The following is a 17,620-nucleotide window of genomic DNA, read 5'->3' on the forward strand; positions in this document are numbered from 1 at the left end:
CGTTTTCCCTGCATTTTACTCTGCCAAACTCTTTTAACCAGTACAGTGCTGCCCAATCTCTCTAAATGGCCCCACCAGCCAAGTTGTTTCTTTTCAATGAATTCTTCTATGGATTCCACCTTTAACTCTTCTCTTATAAGTGCATTTCTAATTTTGTCCCTTCGGGTTATTCCTTTCACTCTCCTCAAGTAAGGGTGGTAATTTCAACGTGTGCGCCAAATTTCTATACCCATCTCGCACTTTTTATAAGCAAAGGAATAAAAAACAGAAAATTAATTTTGAAATGAATGTGTCGAGGTAGCTACAAACAATGATGTTAGACAATGAATGAATAGCTTTGTACCTATTAAAAGAAGAAAAGTCTCCTCAGACTACAGTTTTGTAAAACTTAAATACATTTTTTTGCTTGTCAATGATACGGTTTATTAAACACTCGCTCGGTTCGTGTCAAATAAACTCGTGAGTCAAATGCCGTTTACCGCACTTGTTGCATAATATACTATAGTTAAATGGATTTTCATGAAGTAAAAGCCACCTCAGTTCAATTTTTTTTTAATCCTACAATTCTCAATAAAAAATATATTAGTAGGTGATGATTCTCTTACTCCAAAAAAACAAAAAATTCTTTAAGTGAGCACCAAAAATGGAAAAATACGAAATATGTCCAAAATTTTCCAGAAGAACATAAATCTTTTGCTGCTGTTGATGATCAGTTTGTCGTAGACTTTTTAGGAAAACATCCAGAACATGCTAAAAGTATCAAAGGATTTTGTGAAAGCTTAGAGAAGCCCAAACATCAGTATATTAGTAAGCAAGAAGCATTAAATAATTAAATATTCTAGTCACCCAAAATTAACAAAATATCAATATATTTTATTCGAGATGTAACTGCAGAAATTGTCAGCCATCTTAATTGTTTATGAAATGTTGGAGGTGACAATTTTTTAATGTTGAATTGCTTTTGCAAAAATTACTAAAAAAAATATTTGAGTAAAGAGCAATTGTCAAATACTCATTTTTGTTGAACACCTTGTCTCATTTTTTACTGTTTTATAAAAAAAATATGTTTTTATAATAAAATTGAAAGCTCCTTCTTTCCAAAAAAATCAAGATGAAAAATTTAGACGAAATTTAAGCAAAGTTGCATGCATATAAAAAAAATAGGTTTTTGTAAAACGCACTGTCATTTTCTGTTGCCCTGTATATAGTTTAAATCACTTAAAGTAAAGCATTTGAGTAAAGAGCAATTGTCAAAGACATCCTGGAATAATAGTATTACAGATTTAAACATATTGGCTGGTACTCTTGTAAGTAAAACTATATGTTCAAAATAAATTTTAAAACAAAAAGTGAAAAACTCCTGTGATAAAAGAAATGATGCATCAAAGAGACTGTTTGTATAAAAGAGCGGTACTTCAACAAACTGATGATACATGGCGTGCCTCCAAAAAAGGGAGAACTCGCATTGTAAGCTGCATTAAATTAGAAAAAGACAGATATTTTAAAGATATTATTGATAGAAATAAAACAAACTCTAAAGGAATGTGGAAAAATTTAAAAACGCTACGTCCAAATAAAAAAGGTATTCTTCCCGATGAGATGCAATTTGCCCAGCGTATCGTTCTGCTGTTTGATTATCGTTCTCCACGTATTGGATAAATGCAGAGCGTCGTCTCTCGTATTCAGGTATCCGGACTTTTCTATCTCGATGGCCTCTCGTATAATCCTAGTCTTAAAATCAGATCAAAAGCAGATGTTGTTTGTTTGTTTCTTCTGGCTGAAATCCTTCTGTTGGTCTGTCCCACATACGTCAGGCTGCACGATTCGCATGCTACACTGTATACTCCTTGGTTTTCCAGAGTAATTTTTTGTTTTGGGTTTCTTAGTATTGCTCCGATGGTATGATCAGGTTTGAATGCCGTTGATATGTCGTGTTTCCGAAATATTCGGCCGATTTTGTCAGTAACCCCTTTGATGTATGGCAGGACAGCGATCGATCTTCGTTGGGTCTCGTCCTGCACTCTCTGCTGCGGCTGTTGTTGTTTACCTATTGCATTGCTGATGATGCGCCTGTGGTATCCGTTTTGTCGAAGGCAGGTATTAATTTTTTTCAGTTCTTTATCTCTGTTCCTCTTGTTTGTGAGCCTGAAGGACCGAGCAATTAATGTATTTGCCACTGCCTGTATCTGTGATGATTGAAGATGCCAAGTGAGATTTTGGCGAAACGTCTGCAGGATTCCAGTCGGAGTTCAACAAGCGAACGGATGATATCCCGGAATATAGTGTCATCACATTTTTCCATCCGTGAATTAATACGTGAAAATATCATACACCTTTACGGGGAGGAGACCTTTACGGCCACCAAGTGTTATGAAAAACTAAGACAAAGGAGGGTTATTTCGCTGTGCAACTTGAATTTTCTTACAAATTGCCGCAACAACAACTTGCTGCCAACATTTACAAGGTTGTCTTATCACACACGCACCAGAAAGACAGAAGCTATCCTGGACAAAGCTAGCAAGGCCCTACTCCAAGACCAGATCAGGCGGACCCAGTTCGAAATTAGTGAGACTGAGCTACAACGTTTTAGACTCCACCTGAAACTGAGCAACAATATCCATCAGTTGCTGTGGGACCGCATAGAATTATTAACATCATGGCGCACTGAGAAAGACAAGGACATCACGTCAAAAAAACTGTGGAAGAAATTAGAAATCCTTCAGTCAAATTTCAAAAAATCAGGACAAGTGCTAAATACAAACCGAAGCAGTACAGTTCGTAATATTTCAGCATATGATCTTTCCGATACAGAAGTCAGCGTACTGAATAAAGGATTTAAGTATGCAATAGCTCCAAAAAGAGTACCCGTCGAAGAGATCGTTTCCAACGTCGAAGCAAGTCTTTCCATCATAGACGAACAAGATGCGGAGTTAATTAGGCAAGATGTCGCCAGAGTCTTAAGACAGTCAAAACCACCGCAACCAAACTTAAGCAGAGAAGAAATGCAAGCCTTAAGGAATCTAAACAAAAACGAAAATATTCTAATAATGCCAGCAGACAAAGGAAATGCCACTGTCGTCATGAATACGTCGAATTATAATGCAAAATTGGAGGATATTTTGAACGACCCAATATACAAACTAGTCACCAGAGATCCTACGACATATTTGGAAAAAACAACTAAGTCCAAAATTCTCGATTCATGGCATCTTCAATATATATATATATATATATATATATATATATATATATATATATATATATATATATATATATATATATATATATATATATATATATATATATATATATATATATATATATATATATATATATATATATATATATATATATATATATATATATATATATATATATTCTCACGTATTGATTCACGGATGGAAAAATGTGATGACACTATATTCCGGGATATCATCCGTTCGCTCGTTGAACTCCGACTGGAATCCTGCATCCGACTGGAATCCTGCAAATCTTGCATCCGACTGGAATCCTGCAGACGTTTCGCCAAAATCTCACTTGGCATCTTCAATGCTCGCGCTCCGTTCGAAGTGTTTTCGGAGCGCGAGCATTGAAGATGCCAAGTGAGATTTTGGCGAAACGTCTGCAGGATTCCAGTCGGATGCAAGATTTGCAGGATTCCAGTCGGATGCAGGATTCCAGTCGGAGTTCAACGAGCGAACGGATGATATCCCGGAATATAGTGTCATCATATATATATATATATATATATATATATATATATATATATATATATATATATATATATATATATATATATATATATATATACACATATAGATGACATATATAACAAAAATAAAAATAAGAATATTTTGAAAAAGATCGAAATTACAATCGAAACGTTAATAAATATTTAGAAGAATCACATTAATTGTTTTCGAGAGACCGAATACCCAAGAGAAATTGAAGAAAATATACACGCGACGGTCCAAGAACCTACATCCTATAGAAATTCACACACACACACACACACATATATATATATATATATATATATATATATATATATATATATATATATATATATATATATATATATATATATATATATATATATATATATATATATATATTATCCAGATTAAAAGTTTCAAGTAATAAACTGTTCCCATAAGGTCGTTCCACTGGTTCTGCAAAATTTACAGCTGGCGGTGTCGTTAAAAAGCACGTCGCCGACGGTCGTACCGCAGGAGGTAGCGGCGGCTGTTTTCAGGAACCACCAGTGACGTCTATCAGAAACCCTTGTTTTACCGAGTCAGACACCGCAAACGAGGTTAGCAGAATTTGACCCGGGGCAAGCCCGCTCCTCGTCTGGGAACGGTTTCAAATTGAGGCTAAACTCAGTGGCGGCGCAGAGTTCCAATTTTGCCGTTTTTAAAACTTAAATCTAACGTTCAGTGTAACGCTCACGTTTTATGTGTGTCTAAAGCATGAATTGTTTCCACGGAATCTTTGACATCAAAGCAACTATTTGCAACTTTATATGCCCATAAAAACCAAATGACGTCTGAGTTGTACAGACTCGTCCATTAATTAACCGAAATCAACGTTACAGGACAAATTTTAGCAAGTTATCCCAAGAACGCTGCCCCCAAATAGGGGCGCAATTGATCCAAAACTTTTTAAACTAGACGCCACAATAAATCACTTGAAAAAAAAAACAATAATGGCACTCAGTACGAGGTTAATAAAAGCACTCACGGGACGATTCCATACGGTTTAAGGCAATTGACGATTGCGCCACCAACACCAACCAACACAATAGCGCTACATACTGTGATAGTTACACTATATTCATCAAACATATTTATTTACATGTTTTAATACGTATATCAATATTTTTGCAGTTAAGATGGTGGTGAGGTATTCGCGGGGTTTCAAAGGACCATCGACTTTCTTTACCGGTGTGCGTGTAAAAATTCCCTGCAGCAGAAGTTCAATCTAATGGTTTTATTGCCACAATGGTCAAAATAAAAAATAGTACTTTCCAAAAAAAATATGCACTCTTTAAGTAAAACTTAAAACCGTAAGAAATGCTCCCGACGAATTGTGAATTGACGGTCATGCCCAGAAAACAGCTGTGCTGCGGGCTCTCAAACGCCACAAGCTACTTAGTTTTGCTTCTCACATAGAAATGGCGCTAAAATAATGAGCTCATTTATTAGCATATCATGCTTGAAAGATGTAGGGCAATATTTGATAATATTTACTTACGCTGTCCTTCAATTGCCGACGTATTTCGGAACACGATAAAATGTTGTTTTCAGTGGTGCCTGAAGTCGCTAGTACATGACGTGACCAGAAAGTGACTATCTCATATCTCTTTGTTTTTTAGGGAAACGGCAGAATTATTGGTAACCAAGCATGTTCTATAAATCTAAATTAATTTCATGAAAAGCATTAATACGGGTTTGCAATAGTACCATTGTGAGTGTATTTTGATATTATTGAATAAACCTGATCTAATCTAACTTCTTCAAATGTTTCCCAATATTTATGACTTGAGTGTGGTAGAACTCACTTAAAATGTGTCTAAACTCCCAAAGCGATCGAAAGTTACAATTTACAGGGAGACACTATGTACATCAAATCGTCTGATATCGGAATTCTGATTTTTCTATCTGTGGCAAAATATTAATAGAAGCACTATGCTTAATATATTAGCTTCCAGGCTGTCCTTGACTTTGCTCGAAATTCTCACCACACGATGTTCTAGGACAGCAGAAGTATTAGTTACCGTTTTCCGAAATGCATCAGCTCTAATTTACCTCTACACACAACTTGGATTCTAACTCAACTGTATTCCATTTACTGTATACATGTCCTCTTTATAATGCGGTCAGAACTAACCCGTTTAAAGTTTTTGTGAACAACTTGATAATCTTACTCCTAGAATAGTGGTAGATATCTAAGCATTGTTATATATTTATCTTCTTTTGCTTTCCATCGACTTTCAAGAAATGTTTCTTGTTAGAATTAAATTAAAACAAAAAATGTTCATGTTTTCTTAGTTTTTAGTGCTTTATGACAGCTCTTTCGGCAACACCGTGCCTTTATCAAATACAAAATATGACTATAGTCCGACACTCCAATTGGTCCTTAAGTAATAAATTCGAATATCTCTTTTTTTTTAATCTCCATAGCTTCCGACAAATTTAGTTTTTTTGCTTTTTGCATGATTATGTAAAATATCAAAATTATCGTCATAGTTGTGCATTTCTGAATTTAAAGAATGGCATAGCTAGAATCTGAACTTTTATTTACATTTATGCAGGTAAAGTAGAAAAGGAAAGACAGTCATTGCTATCGATTCTCTAGAATATATTACAAAAACCAAACAGTTTCTTAATCCAGACATATACCAAAGGATACAATATGATCCCACCGAATTATATCAAAAACAGTAATTACCGATTCATCAGTTTTTAAGGACAATGATAATTACCAACTAATAATCAAAAACCGTCAACCTCCAAAGCTATATTCTTTAATTAATTTACACAAACAGCATATGTCAATAAGACCCGTAGTTTCTTTTGTAACAGCATCATCAGTTAAATTTTCAACGATTAATAAAAATTTTAGAATATAATACTACCTTTAAACCTAGATATGCTATCAAAAATTCATTCGAACAATTCCTCCTAAGGCAATTCTAGTTTCATTCGATGTTCAAAATTTATTTCCTAGCATAATAGACAATATTCTCACGCAGAGACAAGTTAACCCTATCATAAAACAAGACTTGCTAGATAGTTTAATATTTTGTTTAGAGCAAAATTATTTTGAATTTAATGGTGAATTTTATATTGCTAAAGAAGGATGAATTATGGGAAACTCACTCAGTCCACTATTTGCAGAATTTTTCATGGACAATTTAGAAAATATCACACATAAACATCCTCTGAGTAAAGGATTTCTCTGGTGATATAGGTACGTAGATGATGTTTTTGTCTATTTCACTGGAATCTAAAGACAACTGCATTCGTTTTCGAATCATATTAACTCGATACATAACCGCATAAAATTTATCATTGAGACGGAACAAGATAACTCTCTAAAGTTTCTGGACTTAACTATAACTAATCTACAGAACAAGTTAGATTTTTCCATTTACTATAAACCCTCACACACAGACACAATAATACATAATAACTCAAATCACCCTTACACACACAAAATGTCTGCCTTTTATGCTTTTATCAACAGACTACTTAATGTACCACTTTCTATAGAAAATTTTGAAAAAAAATTAAATATTATAAAACAAATAGCTTTTAACAATGGTTACCTCTTTCATAGATAAGATTATAACTACAAAGCAGTTTCAAATAGCTCTGAACTCTATCTATCCCATATTAAACACCGAAAATAAAATTTATAAAATACATAGGAGAAAAAAAATTTCGAAACATCTATCTAAATTTGATATTAATATTGCTTTTAAAACTGAAAACACCGTAGGACATTTTCCAAAAAGGCAATAAAACTAAATTACGAAAAACTCAAAAATCCGGAGTCTACAAGTTGAAATGTGGATCTTGTCCCAAGATTTATATATATTATTTATATTCAAAAATGCTCAACCTTGACGATAATTTTGATATTTTACATAATCATTTAAAAAGCAAAAGCTAAATTTGTTGGAAGCTACGGAGATTAACAAAATGAGATATTCGAATTTATTACTTAATGACAAATTGGATTTAAATGACCTTTCGTTGTTAAATTTAAATGCATAACCCTCTACGTATAATTAAAAATCTCTTACTACCTGTTTTTATATATAAGTGTGAATATATAGTATTGATTTGTATTGTATTTGATAAATCCACCGTGTTGCCGAAACAGCTGTCATAATGCATTAAAAACTGTGAAGATCTTAACATTTTTTGTTCTAATTTAATTTGTGTGATAATAATGTTTTGTTCATAGAAAGATAAGCGACGTTCTGTAGAATACCTAAACATTGCGCTATCCGTTTCCAACACTATTTTGCTATTTATGGCAAGACCCTGGACTCTTTAATAACCATTTAGCCGATGTCAAATGTGCCCCAAACTTTTCTGTTTTCAATAGGAAATTTATTACATTTAATTGTTCTAACAGGGTTGGATCTGAATTACGTTAATTAAGTTATATAAAAAGGGTAAACAGCAGACGAAATTCTGGTGGACGGTATGAGGGAATTAAAGAGGAAATCCAGTACAATTCAAAGGAATTATAAATAATAGAATTATATTGCTCTACAAGCATATTTTATTTATTTTATTTTTTGTTTTGGTGGTTTATTTTTCCTTTTCGTCATTCAGATACATTGGGTGGTATTAACAACTATGTTAACATCCCCTTAATTAAAACCTGAAAACTGTTTTTTTCCACATTTTCAGGTTTATTTTCAGAGTTATTTTTTAACCAACTTATTTCAAAAACAATAAATCGGGTTTGTTTCGTAAAGTCCGATATGTAATTTGTACGCCTCTGCGAGGAAGCAGTTCATCAGTAAAATTGCTTTTAAACCCAAACATTGTTTTGCCCGATAATGTTCTTTAAGTTATTCGGAATATCGGAGACACGTTCCGGCCGTGAAACCGTTTCTTTCACAACTTTCTTGTCAATGGGCGTTTTGCAATTCATACTGGTTTTCACTGATTTGCTTCATTAATTTCTCACCGAATGCATGACAATTAATTTTCAGTTATCCTAACATTGAAATGAAAATGAACTCTCATAATTTGTTGTCACTGAAGGCGTCAACTAACATCGATACTTTTTACGGTATTTATTCTGCGAAGGGAGATAGTTTGCTAGTGATATTGTTTTAATGTTCATTAGGATTAAATATTAACATTTTAAACTAATACGAGTTTTGTCAAAATTGACCCTAGTCTCTTTTTTAATACCAATTATGACATTTGATGAATTTAAATAAATTGTATATCATTGTTGTTTACGCGATTGTAATGGTAAGAACGATGTAGGACGATTTTCCCACTTGGAACTTACTAGTTTCGAGTAATAAAATTTTTTTTTACTTATTTGTTATATTTTTATTTCTCGTTTTGTATAGTTACAGGTACAGGTACACATAAGGCGATAAAATTTATAAAAATGAAGTAACAAAATCCATTTTTTAGAGTTTCAAAACTTTCCATTTTAATAAATAATAATAATAATAGTAATAATAATAATAATAATAATATTTATTATTATATTTGGAATACAATCAGGGTATGTGGATATCGTCAAGTAGGTCAAAATAGTTAGGGTAAAGGGGGCACCTTTGAACACTATTTAAATAAAATATTATATTTGTCATATTGTGCTATCAAGGTATATAATTTTTTTATGAATAGATATGCTGTTTGTGCTACAAAATAAAAATTAAATTTACTTGTTTTTAGTTATTAAAGTGACAACATTATTTTTTAAATGTTTACATGTGGCAAGGCGCACATTTGATAACCCCCGGGGCAGTTTTGAAATGCCATGATAACAAGAAAACATTGTAACATAGACTATAATCAACACTTTATTTAAGACTCACTATTGCTTAAATAAACTTTATAAAACTATGAACAGCCTGGGGCAGTCTTGAACAAGTGTAAGTAACTTAGTATTTTAATATGACATCTAGTTACATATTGCAATTAAAATCTTTGTCTTTATATTATCTTTATAATCTCAACATTTTCTTAAAAACATACCACTTAAAATGGCCCCAGGAAGGCATTTAAAAAAGAATCAAGTAGTTAAACTATATAAGTTATATTCAACAAAAAACGAACAACTTCAAAACTTTGGTAATAGTACCTAACCTAGTTTAAATTTACTAAAATCTAATTTGAGAGTAATAGACCAGCTGTGCGAGAAGTGCCTGGAGCAGAGCATGGCTTTGGAAGTTTCCTTACAATTTCAAATTCATTTAAAACCCAATTTCGTTTTTAAAAAAGCAACTTTTTTTGCAGAGTGACATTTTACCAATATATAGCAATTTTGTCAAGGATTGAATTGATTTCCTTCCATCAACTAGATTATCAGATTCAGAATTGTTTTGACCATCTGTTAAATCCATATCAGAATCTTTATGAAAAGATATATTTCCGTCAGATTCTGAGTTTGACTGATATTTTGTCAACGGTATTTTCATTTTATACGTATTGTTCTTAAGCATACATTGTCCTCTTGGGAGTATCAGCTAATATTCGTGACGAACGTTTTTTTCTGCCTTTTCTTCCGGTACGAGGAATTGCTTTAGGAAACGGTCTTATTGCTTCAGGAGCAATTGTTACTTTTCCCCTTATATTTTCAGTGTTGCTGTTTACTTTCGTGTTTTCAGGTTTTCGCAACGATAATACTGCGTGCCTTTTCATAAAATTTTTCATCCATTTTCCAGGACACTTATCTAACGCTGCTGCATATTGATATGCCAATTTTCGACCTTGTAAGTAGTCAAGACCATAATTCATTTTGGACAATTTTAAAAAGTGCCTTTCCACTTGATGCACAGTGTGTTTGCTGCTATAGTATATAATTTTTGGCATTACGTTCTATTTATATTTCTTTACTCTATAGTACAAAGTGGTTGGTTTTATATTATATATAGCAACAGCGGTCTTCAGTTTCATAATTGACAACACACAATACAGCTCTCTCGGCGTCTTCTTCGTTAACATCATTTTCTTTTTGTAATTTCTTGTCATTGTGATTAACAACTGTAATAGCATATTATGCAACAAGTGCGGTAAACGGCATTTGACTCACGAGTTTATTTGACACTAGCGGAGCGCAGCGGAGCGAGTTTTTAATAAACGAGTGAGTTAAAAAGTTTACCGAACGTGTTGCATACTATACTTTTTCTACGACCGTTAGTTTTTGGGTCCATTTTCGCAAAACAACACGAATACATTCACTGGCATGACCGTCAGAATTGACAAACGTCCAAATTCAAAGCATAGGAAATACCTTCGAAAACATCCGATTGCTCCCAAATCCATACGGTAAAATCCCGGAAATGTCCGAAGTGGCTCGGATTCATGGGAAAGGAAACTGACGTCGTAAAGTGACATTTCCCGCACGCTAGATCGGTGAGTAATTAGGTATTTTACAGACGGGAGTAGAAAAAAAAATAAAATGAACACTTTTGAACATTTTATTCATAACTGCTCCACAGATTTTTTTCAGAAACAAAATTATGTAAACGACCAAGAAACTTGTATTTAATTAACTTATATTGGTAATACACTTGCTATAATATACACAACACTATGAAATAGTCAAAACTCGAAAATAATACTTACGTTTTCAGTAATCCGTTTACAATAAAAAATAAAAATGTTTGGTTTCGTTTCCGTAAAGTAACAGACAAATTTTATTCTGTTTGACACTGACATTGGCAACTGACAGACGTGTAGTTCGGTGTTACCAGTATTAAAAAGGTATTGGAGGTTAGGAAAGACAAATGATGCGTTCGTTAATCCAATAATTCAAAACTGCTTCTGTTCTAAATTGCCCTCCTCACCGCTACACAATGTAGATCCTGCAATTGAAGCAGAAGACTACATTAAAAATTTATGTAATAGAAATATTACAGCGCACAATACAGTGATAACAAACATTAATAAGTAAAATATTCCTTTAAATTATAAAAACAGTTTTGTAGGAGAAAATATTTCGGGGGGGGGGGGGGCTGCACGAGCTATCCGGCGACCCTCCAGCGATACACCTTCGGATTTTCTTCTGGGATATGAAAACAGATATTGCATTACTTGAATTTCCCCAAAAGAGAATACCATAGAGTAATCGCGAATGGATCTGATCAAAGTAAAAATTCAAAACAGTTTTTAAATTTTTTATTAGGAAACAATAAGTGTGCAACTTTGAAGAAAGTAATTGGCATTGAGTTTCCCAAGATAGAGTTTCGTAGAGTTCTAGTGGACATTTACAGAAAAGTTTTTTTGTTTTGTGGCCATTTGAAAATCAGTACACTTGTGTTTTGAACATTCAAAAGGGGTTCGTTTGTGTTAAACCAGCTATTTAGCAGTAAAAGTAATTCTGTCTTCAAGAGTTTGATAACAGTGTGAGCAGATTAAACTTAAACAGTCGTCAGCGAAGCCTGCTAAACTCAAACTAGGCAGGTGAGCATTGATAAAAAGGATAAATAAAGAGGGCCAAGCACTGTACCTTGCGGTACGCCTCTATCGACCGATTGGACTTTTTAATTTGACACAAGGTGCCGTATTTCAACATACTGCCTACGATTTGTTAAGAGCGATCTAAACCAGCTGAGAACTATTCTACTGATTCCATTGTTCCATCCTATTCAAAAGAATTTCGCGGTTCATACAGTCAAACGCCCTGCTAAGATCACCAAATATCCCTGCAGGGTGCTCTCCAGACTCAATATACTTGATACCGTGCTCCAAAAATGAATATCGCTGTTTGTGTTGATTGATCTACCGGTTCTGAAGCCGTGCTGTCTTTCAGCCAAAATTTTGTTTTTACTTAAATAATGATTGCTACACGCGAAATCTTTAGGACTGTAGGGTAATAACGCATTTATCAAGGAGGTCAATGGACTTAGAACACAGTCGGCACACTTTGAATATTACAAAAGCCACTCTATCAGGGCCATAAGAATTTTTATTTTTTATTAAGTTCGTTGTTGATTTGTTGTTAAGTTGTTGATAAAATTGTCATTGTCCTTAATCTCAAAATTCTTCGGCCATTTATTCCTTCCACTTATTTCAGACACAATAGAACAAGCAGCTTTACTTTGATTATTTGACTCTAACATTTTTTGCTCATAGAAACTTTTTTTTGTTAAATTTATTAATTTTTTATGTTTACTGCTTTCATAATTATATATTTTTACGGAAATGCAGTCTTTTTTTCGCAAACTATTTAATTTGTTTAGAGGTTTGCTGGAACTCTTTAGTGACACGGAAACCCACGATTTCCTGTTGAAATATCTAGAACGGGTTTTTAAAGGAATATTTTTTTTTTAAGTCATGAAAGAAGAGTAAAAAACATCAAATGTTTTTTCAGTATCACCGGATGCACTGCACAAGTCCGACCAGGGTTCTTTAAATAAATGTAAAATGAAAACACTAATATTGTTTTTCTTAAAATTTCTGCCTTGATACGAGGGCGCTTTTAATAGTGTTAAATGTTAAATAATACGGTATCGTAGTCTCAAAGTGTATTTGGAAATACTTTTGCTATTATATTATTGCAGCCATTTGTAAATAGTGAATCGAGAAGAAGAAAAAATTAAGCATTCTGGTTCCTTGTTCCATCTTTTACGTTTTTGTGAAGATTATAAAATTGCATTAAATCAAAAAAGTTATTTTTTTCTGTTAAAGACATAGTATCGGTGTTAAAGCTAGGTATAATTTAATGTTTATAGATAAAATTGCTCGTGACTGTTATAATTTTTGTTCTTCATCGACTTTTTAAAACTACCAGACTAAATGAAATTTAAATCGAGACTAGCAGTCCTTTGGGAATTTTTTTCTACTCCCGTCTCTAAAATACCTAATTACACACCGATCTAGAGTGCGGGAAGCGTCACTTTACCACGTCAGTTTCGTTTCACGCGAATCCGAGCCACTTCGGACATTTCCGGGATTTTACCGCACGGGTTTGGGAGCCATCGGATGTTTTCGGAGATTTTACCGCGCGGCTTGAATTTTGACGTTTGTCAATTCTGACGGTCATGTCAGTGAATGTATTCATGTTGTTTTGCCAAAAAAGTACCCAAAAACTAACGGTCGTAGAAAAAGTATAGTATGCAACGCGTTCGGTAAACTTTTTAAGTCACTGGTTCATTAAACACTCGCTCCGCTCGTGTCAAATAAACTCGTGAGTCAAATGCTGTTTACCGCACTTTAATTAATAGATGCGCGTGTGTTCTTTAGTGTTTAGTTTATAACTAAAAACTTTTTCAATATTGGTTTTTCCTCGCCACAATAACACAATTAGCAAATAAGATCTGAAGTAAATATTTTGTTAATCAAAAATTAAGTTAATTTAGGATATTAAATATCAAAACATATTTTTTAGACACACAAAAACTTTGTGGTTTTATTTCCAGTATTTTTTCAGACCAAGCAATTAAATTAAAGGTATTTTTGTGATTTGTGTCATTTGTCGCTTCAGTTTGCAGTTGTATGAATTATGACACTTTATTGAAATTAATACTTGTATATATTATCTAATAGCTGACTGTATGGGTACAAATAATTTGGTTTACCGGTACCAAGTTTTCTATGTTTCTTTATGGTAAAAACCTGGAAAAAACCGAAAAAATTATTATTTCTAAAATATCAATTAATTCGAATTAATTGATATTTTAGTAATAATAACTTTTTTGGTACTTTTTACAAAACTTCTGGATTCCTCCTGCGTCGGTTTTTGCTGAGTTGAACTTGCTAGCCAGAAGTTTTGTAAAAAGTAGCCTGTGGAAGTTTCTTTGAAAAATAAACTTTTTTGGTTTTTTTAAGGTTTTTATCACAAGGAACCATAGAAAACTTTGTACCGGTAAACTAAATTATTGGTACCCCTACAGCCAGCTATTAGATAATATATACAATACAAGTATTAATAATAATAATATAATAATATATAAATAAAGAAATATAAGAATATATGAATATGATCTAAACTTTATTTTTTTGTGTTTTTTTTTTTGTTTCAGTTAAACGATGAAGTGAATCGGAAGAAAACTGAATATCAAAAGTATTTGGAGCTGTACAAACTAATGCGGTGCAAATTTGAAGAAATATATGTAAAAAGTAAGTACTACTTTATTATTATTAATTAATATAATTATTACCTTTGCAATAAGAACATTTTTTTATTAACTGGTATCTTTTTTTTCTGAGAGATTCTCTAATATTGCTGTTTTAGAGTAATTTTAATTTCTATGATTTTTTCTTTCTCTGATTCTTTCTTTCTTTTTTTGTATACATTTTTATACATAGTTTATTAATGTGAGAGAGCAATAAAATGTAAAATTGCATGACAGGGATCATTAAACAGGGTGGACAACGTAAAAGCTATATCGTAGAATTAAGATAAATTGCAATGATAGTTTTCCGTATTTCAGTTTTTAAGACCTACACAAACCTGAAATCCTTCCTAAATTAGCGACACTCTAATTTTTAGACCATAGAAATATGAGTTTGGTAAATGAAAGTAATGTGACAGTGACGTTACTACTGGTAGTTTATTAGAATAATAACTATAATAATAATAGTACATGGTTATTATTACAGAGATGGGATTGACATATTAGTTACTCAGATTCAGATCAAGTGCATTGAAACATAGCTTTAAGAATAATAGGAAATTCGATAAATTGTAATAAATATTATTATGTAAAAACAATCCACCATTAACAATACAATACAATGGAAATTTTGGTCAATAGTCAGATGAAATATAGTCGTTGGAGTACAGAGAAATAATAACAGGTTTTACAATGTTTTTTAGCATGTTATCAGCTTCCCACATCCCTCATTTTAAGAAAGTGGTGTTATGTTTTGCTACAGATCCTTTAATTGCATCCATACCAATTCTATGTGCTTCGCAATGATATTGCTGAAGTATTGTTGAGCACACCGAGCTATTTTTAAGAACGAATTTTGCCTACGGACCTTTGGCAGTCATCGTAGGTACAATGTTAGGCCTATGGAATACGGCTAAGTTTTACAGTTTTATAATGATTTATAACCTTCATTAAGAAACATAGAATAGTTGTTTTTTGTTTTTCAAATTCCTAGTTGTTTTTATTATATATTGTTATCTTGGGTCTAATTGCAATATGCCACAACATTTTTTAAAATGAAAAATAAGCTGTGTGAAACAAAAAGAGTGAACGTTTTAATGGTCGTAGAAAAAAATGCATTGGAAATTGGAATCCAAAAACCAAACCGATCTATAATTTGTTTTTCTTGGGAAAAGGTATAATCACTTTCTAAATTAGCAGGCAAGGCGGAGATAGAAGGGAATACTTACTGGCATTTTAAAAAATTACGTAAACTATCAAAAAATTTTAAAATAGACTTGGCAACCTTTTTGGATGGATTTTCTGGACCAATAAGATCAGTATTTTGTCTGGCCAGCTCGGGCATAGCTGTCGCGACCAATTAATCGTGAATAAGTATCAAAAAACGAATATTTGGTATCCAAATGAACGAATGAATACAAAATTTTCGATTATTTAACGTTTTGGTGTACTTATTGCTTCATTCAGAAGATATCGTTTATGAAAGTGGTGCGTAAAATTTGCTTCCAGCTGGTAGGGGAGGGAGGAAACTTGACGAAGTAAGAGACAAGTACCAGAAAGCTTGCAGAAAATTGCACTTGACGCACAACGAATACGTTTTACTGCTTACCGAAGCCACAGAATTCGAAAGGGACTACAGAACCGTGCTACTTCCAGGTCTACTGGAGTATCAACAGTCTTTGCAGGAATCATACACTCACACTTGGTAGGAAATCTCACTTCTGTTTTATTTTCGACATTACCGTTATTGTGGTTTTCAGGAAACAAATTTACCAAGACATAGCTCTGTATTCAGACTTATGCTCCGAGAAATTTCGAGAACCACAAAAAAGAGTAGAGGGTAGCATAGATTCTATAAAACCTGCAGAAGAATATAAAGACTTCGTAGACAAGTTTAAGTGAGTAGTGATTGGCTTTGTGCAACGCGGGTATTCTTACGTACCTACTTTAGGTCAACTCCAAATGAGCCAGTCAAATTCACATTTGACGAAAGCCTGGTAGAAGATTCCGCGGGGAAACTATTGCCAAACCAATTGACTGTAGACAATTTAACGGTAGAATGGCTTAGAACAAAACTGACTGAATTAGAGTCTAGCGTTAAGGAGAGTCAGGAAAAGAGAAATGTTCTTATCAGTGGGCCCAACGGCGATAGTTTGGCTAACGGAAAAACCATTCCTCAAATTGAAGCGAACAATAGGTAACGGTATCAATTAGTGACGTCACACCGCATTAAATTATTCATTTTCTTTTAGATTATCAACTATAAGTACGACAGAACTGACCAAAAAAGAAATAAACGAACTGAAATGTCAAGAACGGAAAACGGCCAAGCAAATCGAGTTAATAAAATGCGCGCTAAACGAATTGGGCTGTGAGGAAGTGCCATCCGGCTGTGATATATCAATTGATAGTCAGACTGGTTTTATAGACAGTCCTAGAGAAGAGGTAAGAGATATCATCGCGATTCCCTAAATTTTAGGACACAACGGGGTAACTAACACCGGTGGAGGGTCGTTAAAAACAAATAAATGAATTTTATTTGATTAAATGTAGAATGTCGTAGACACTAACCAAAACACTAACATAACTTCCAGGGTGATGGTTCACAGAGTACACTAAACAAACATTTAGCAGTATTTGACAGGCATAGAATGATCAAAATGCTCCCGAATGCGCTGCGCAGGCCTTTCAGGCGGAAATCAGCTCCGTCGTCCCCTATAGCACCGCCCCGTACTAAGGGTAGACGGGAGTCGGCGCCCAAAAGCGAGGGTGGGGATAGTGTAGGTG

The 17,620-nt window shown here is 33.4% G+C and overlaps 1 protein-coding gene across 3 annotated transcripts in view; it reads left to right on the forward strand.

The window, feature by feature from the left end:
* The window catches only part of LOC132700418 (tyrosine-protein kinase Fer), a 115,898-nt gene that overhangs the window by 77,658 nt on the left and 20,620 nt on the right, over positions 1 to 17,620 (forward strand). For 2 of the 3 annotated variants that reach the window (XM_060667724.1, XM_060667726.1), the window contains 6 exons: positions 14,741 to 14,837; positions 16,343 to 16,538; positions 16,594 to 16,731; positions 16,785 to 17,030; positions 17,086 to 17,278; positions 17,428 to 17,613. In XM_060667724.1, the coding sequence (XP_060523707.1) occupies positions 14,741 to 14,837; positions 16,343 to 16,538; positions 16,594 to 16,731; positions 16,785 to 17,030; positions 17,086 to 17,278; positions 17,428 to 17,613 (1,056 nt within the window). The remainder of the gene's footprint in view (positions 1 to 14,740; positions 14,838 to 16,342; positions 16,539 to 16,593; positions 16,732 to 16,784; positions 17,031 to 17,085; positions 17,279 to 17,427; positions 17,614 to 17,620) is intronic. The other variant, XM_060667725.1, reaches the window with a different exon arrangement.

This window comes from Cylas formicarius, unplaced genomic scaffold (assembly GCF_029955315.1).
Source record: "Cylas formicarius isolate icCylForm1 unplaced genomic scaffold, icCylForm1.1 PGA_scaffold_4__25_contigs__length_36172078, whole genome shotgun sequence".
NCBI classification, from domain to species: domain Eukaryota; kingdom Metazoa; phylum Arthropoda; class Insecta; order Coleoptera; family Brentidae; genus Cylas; species Cylas formicarius.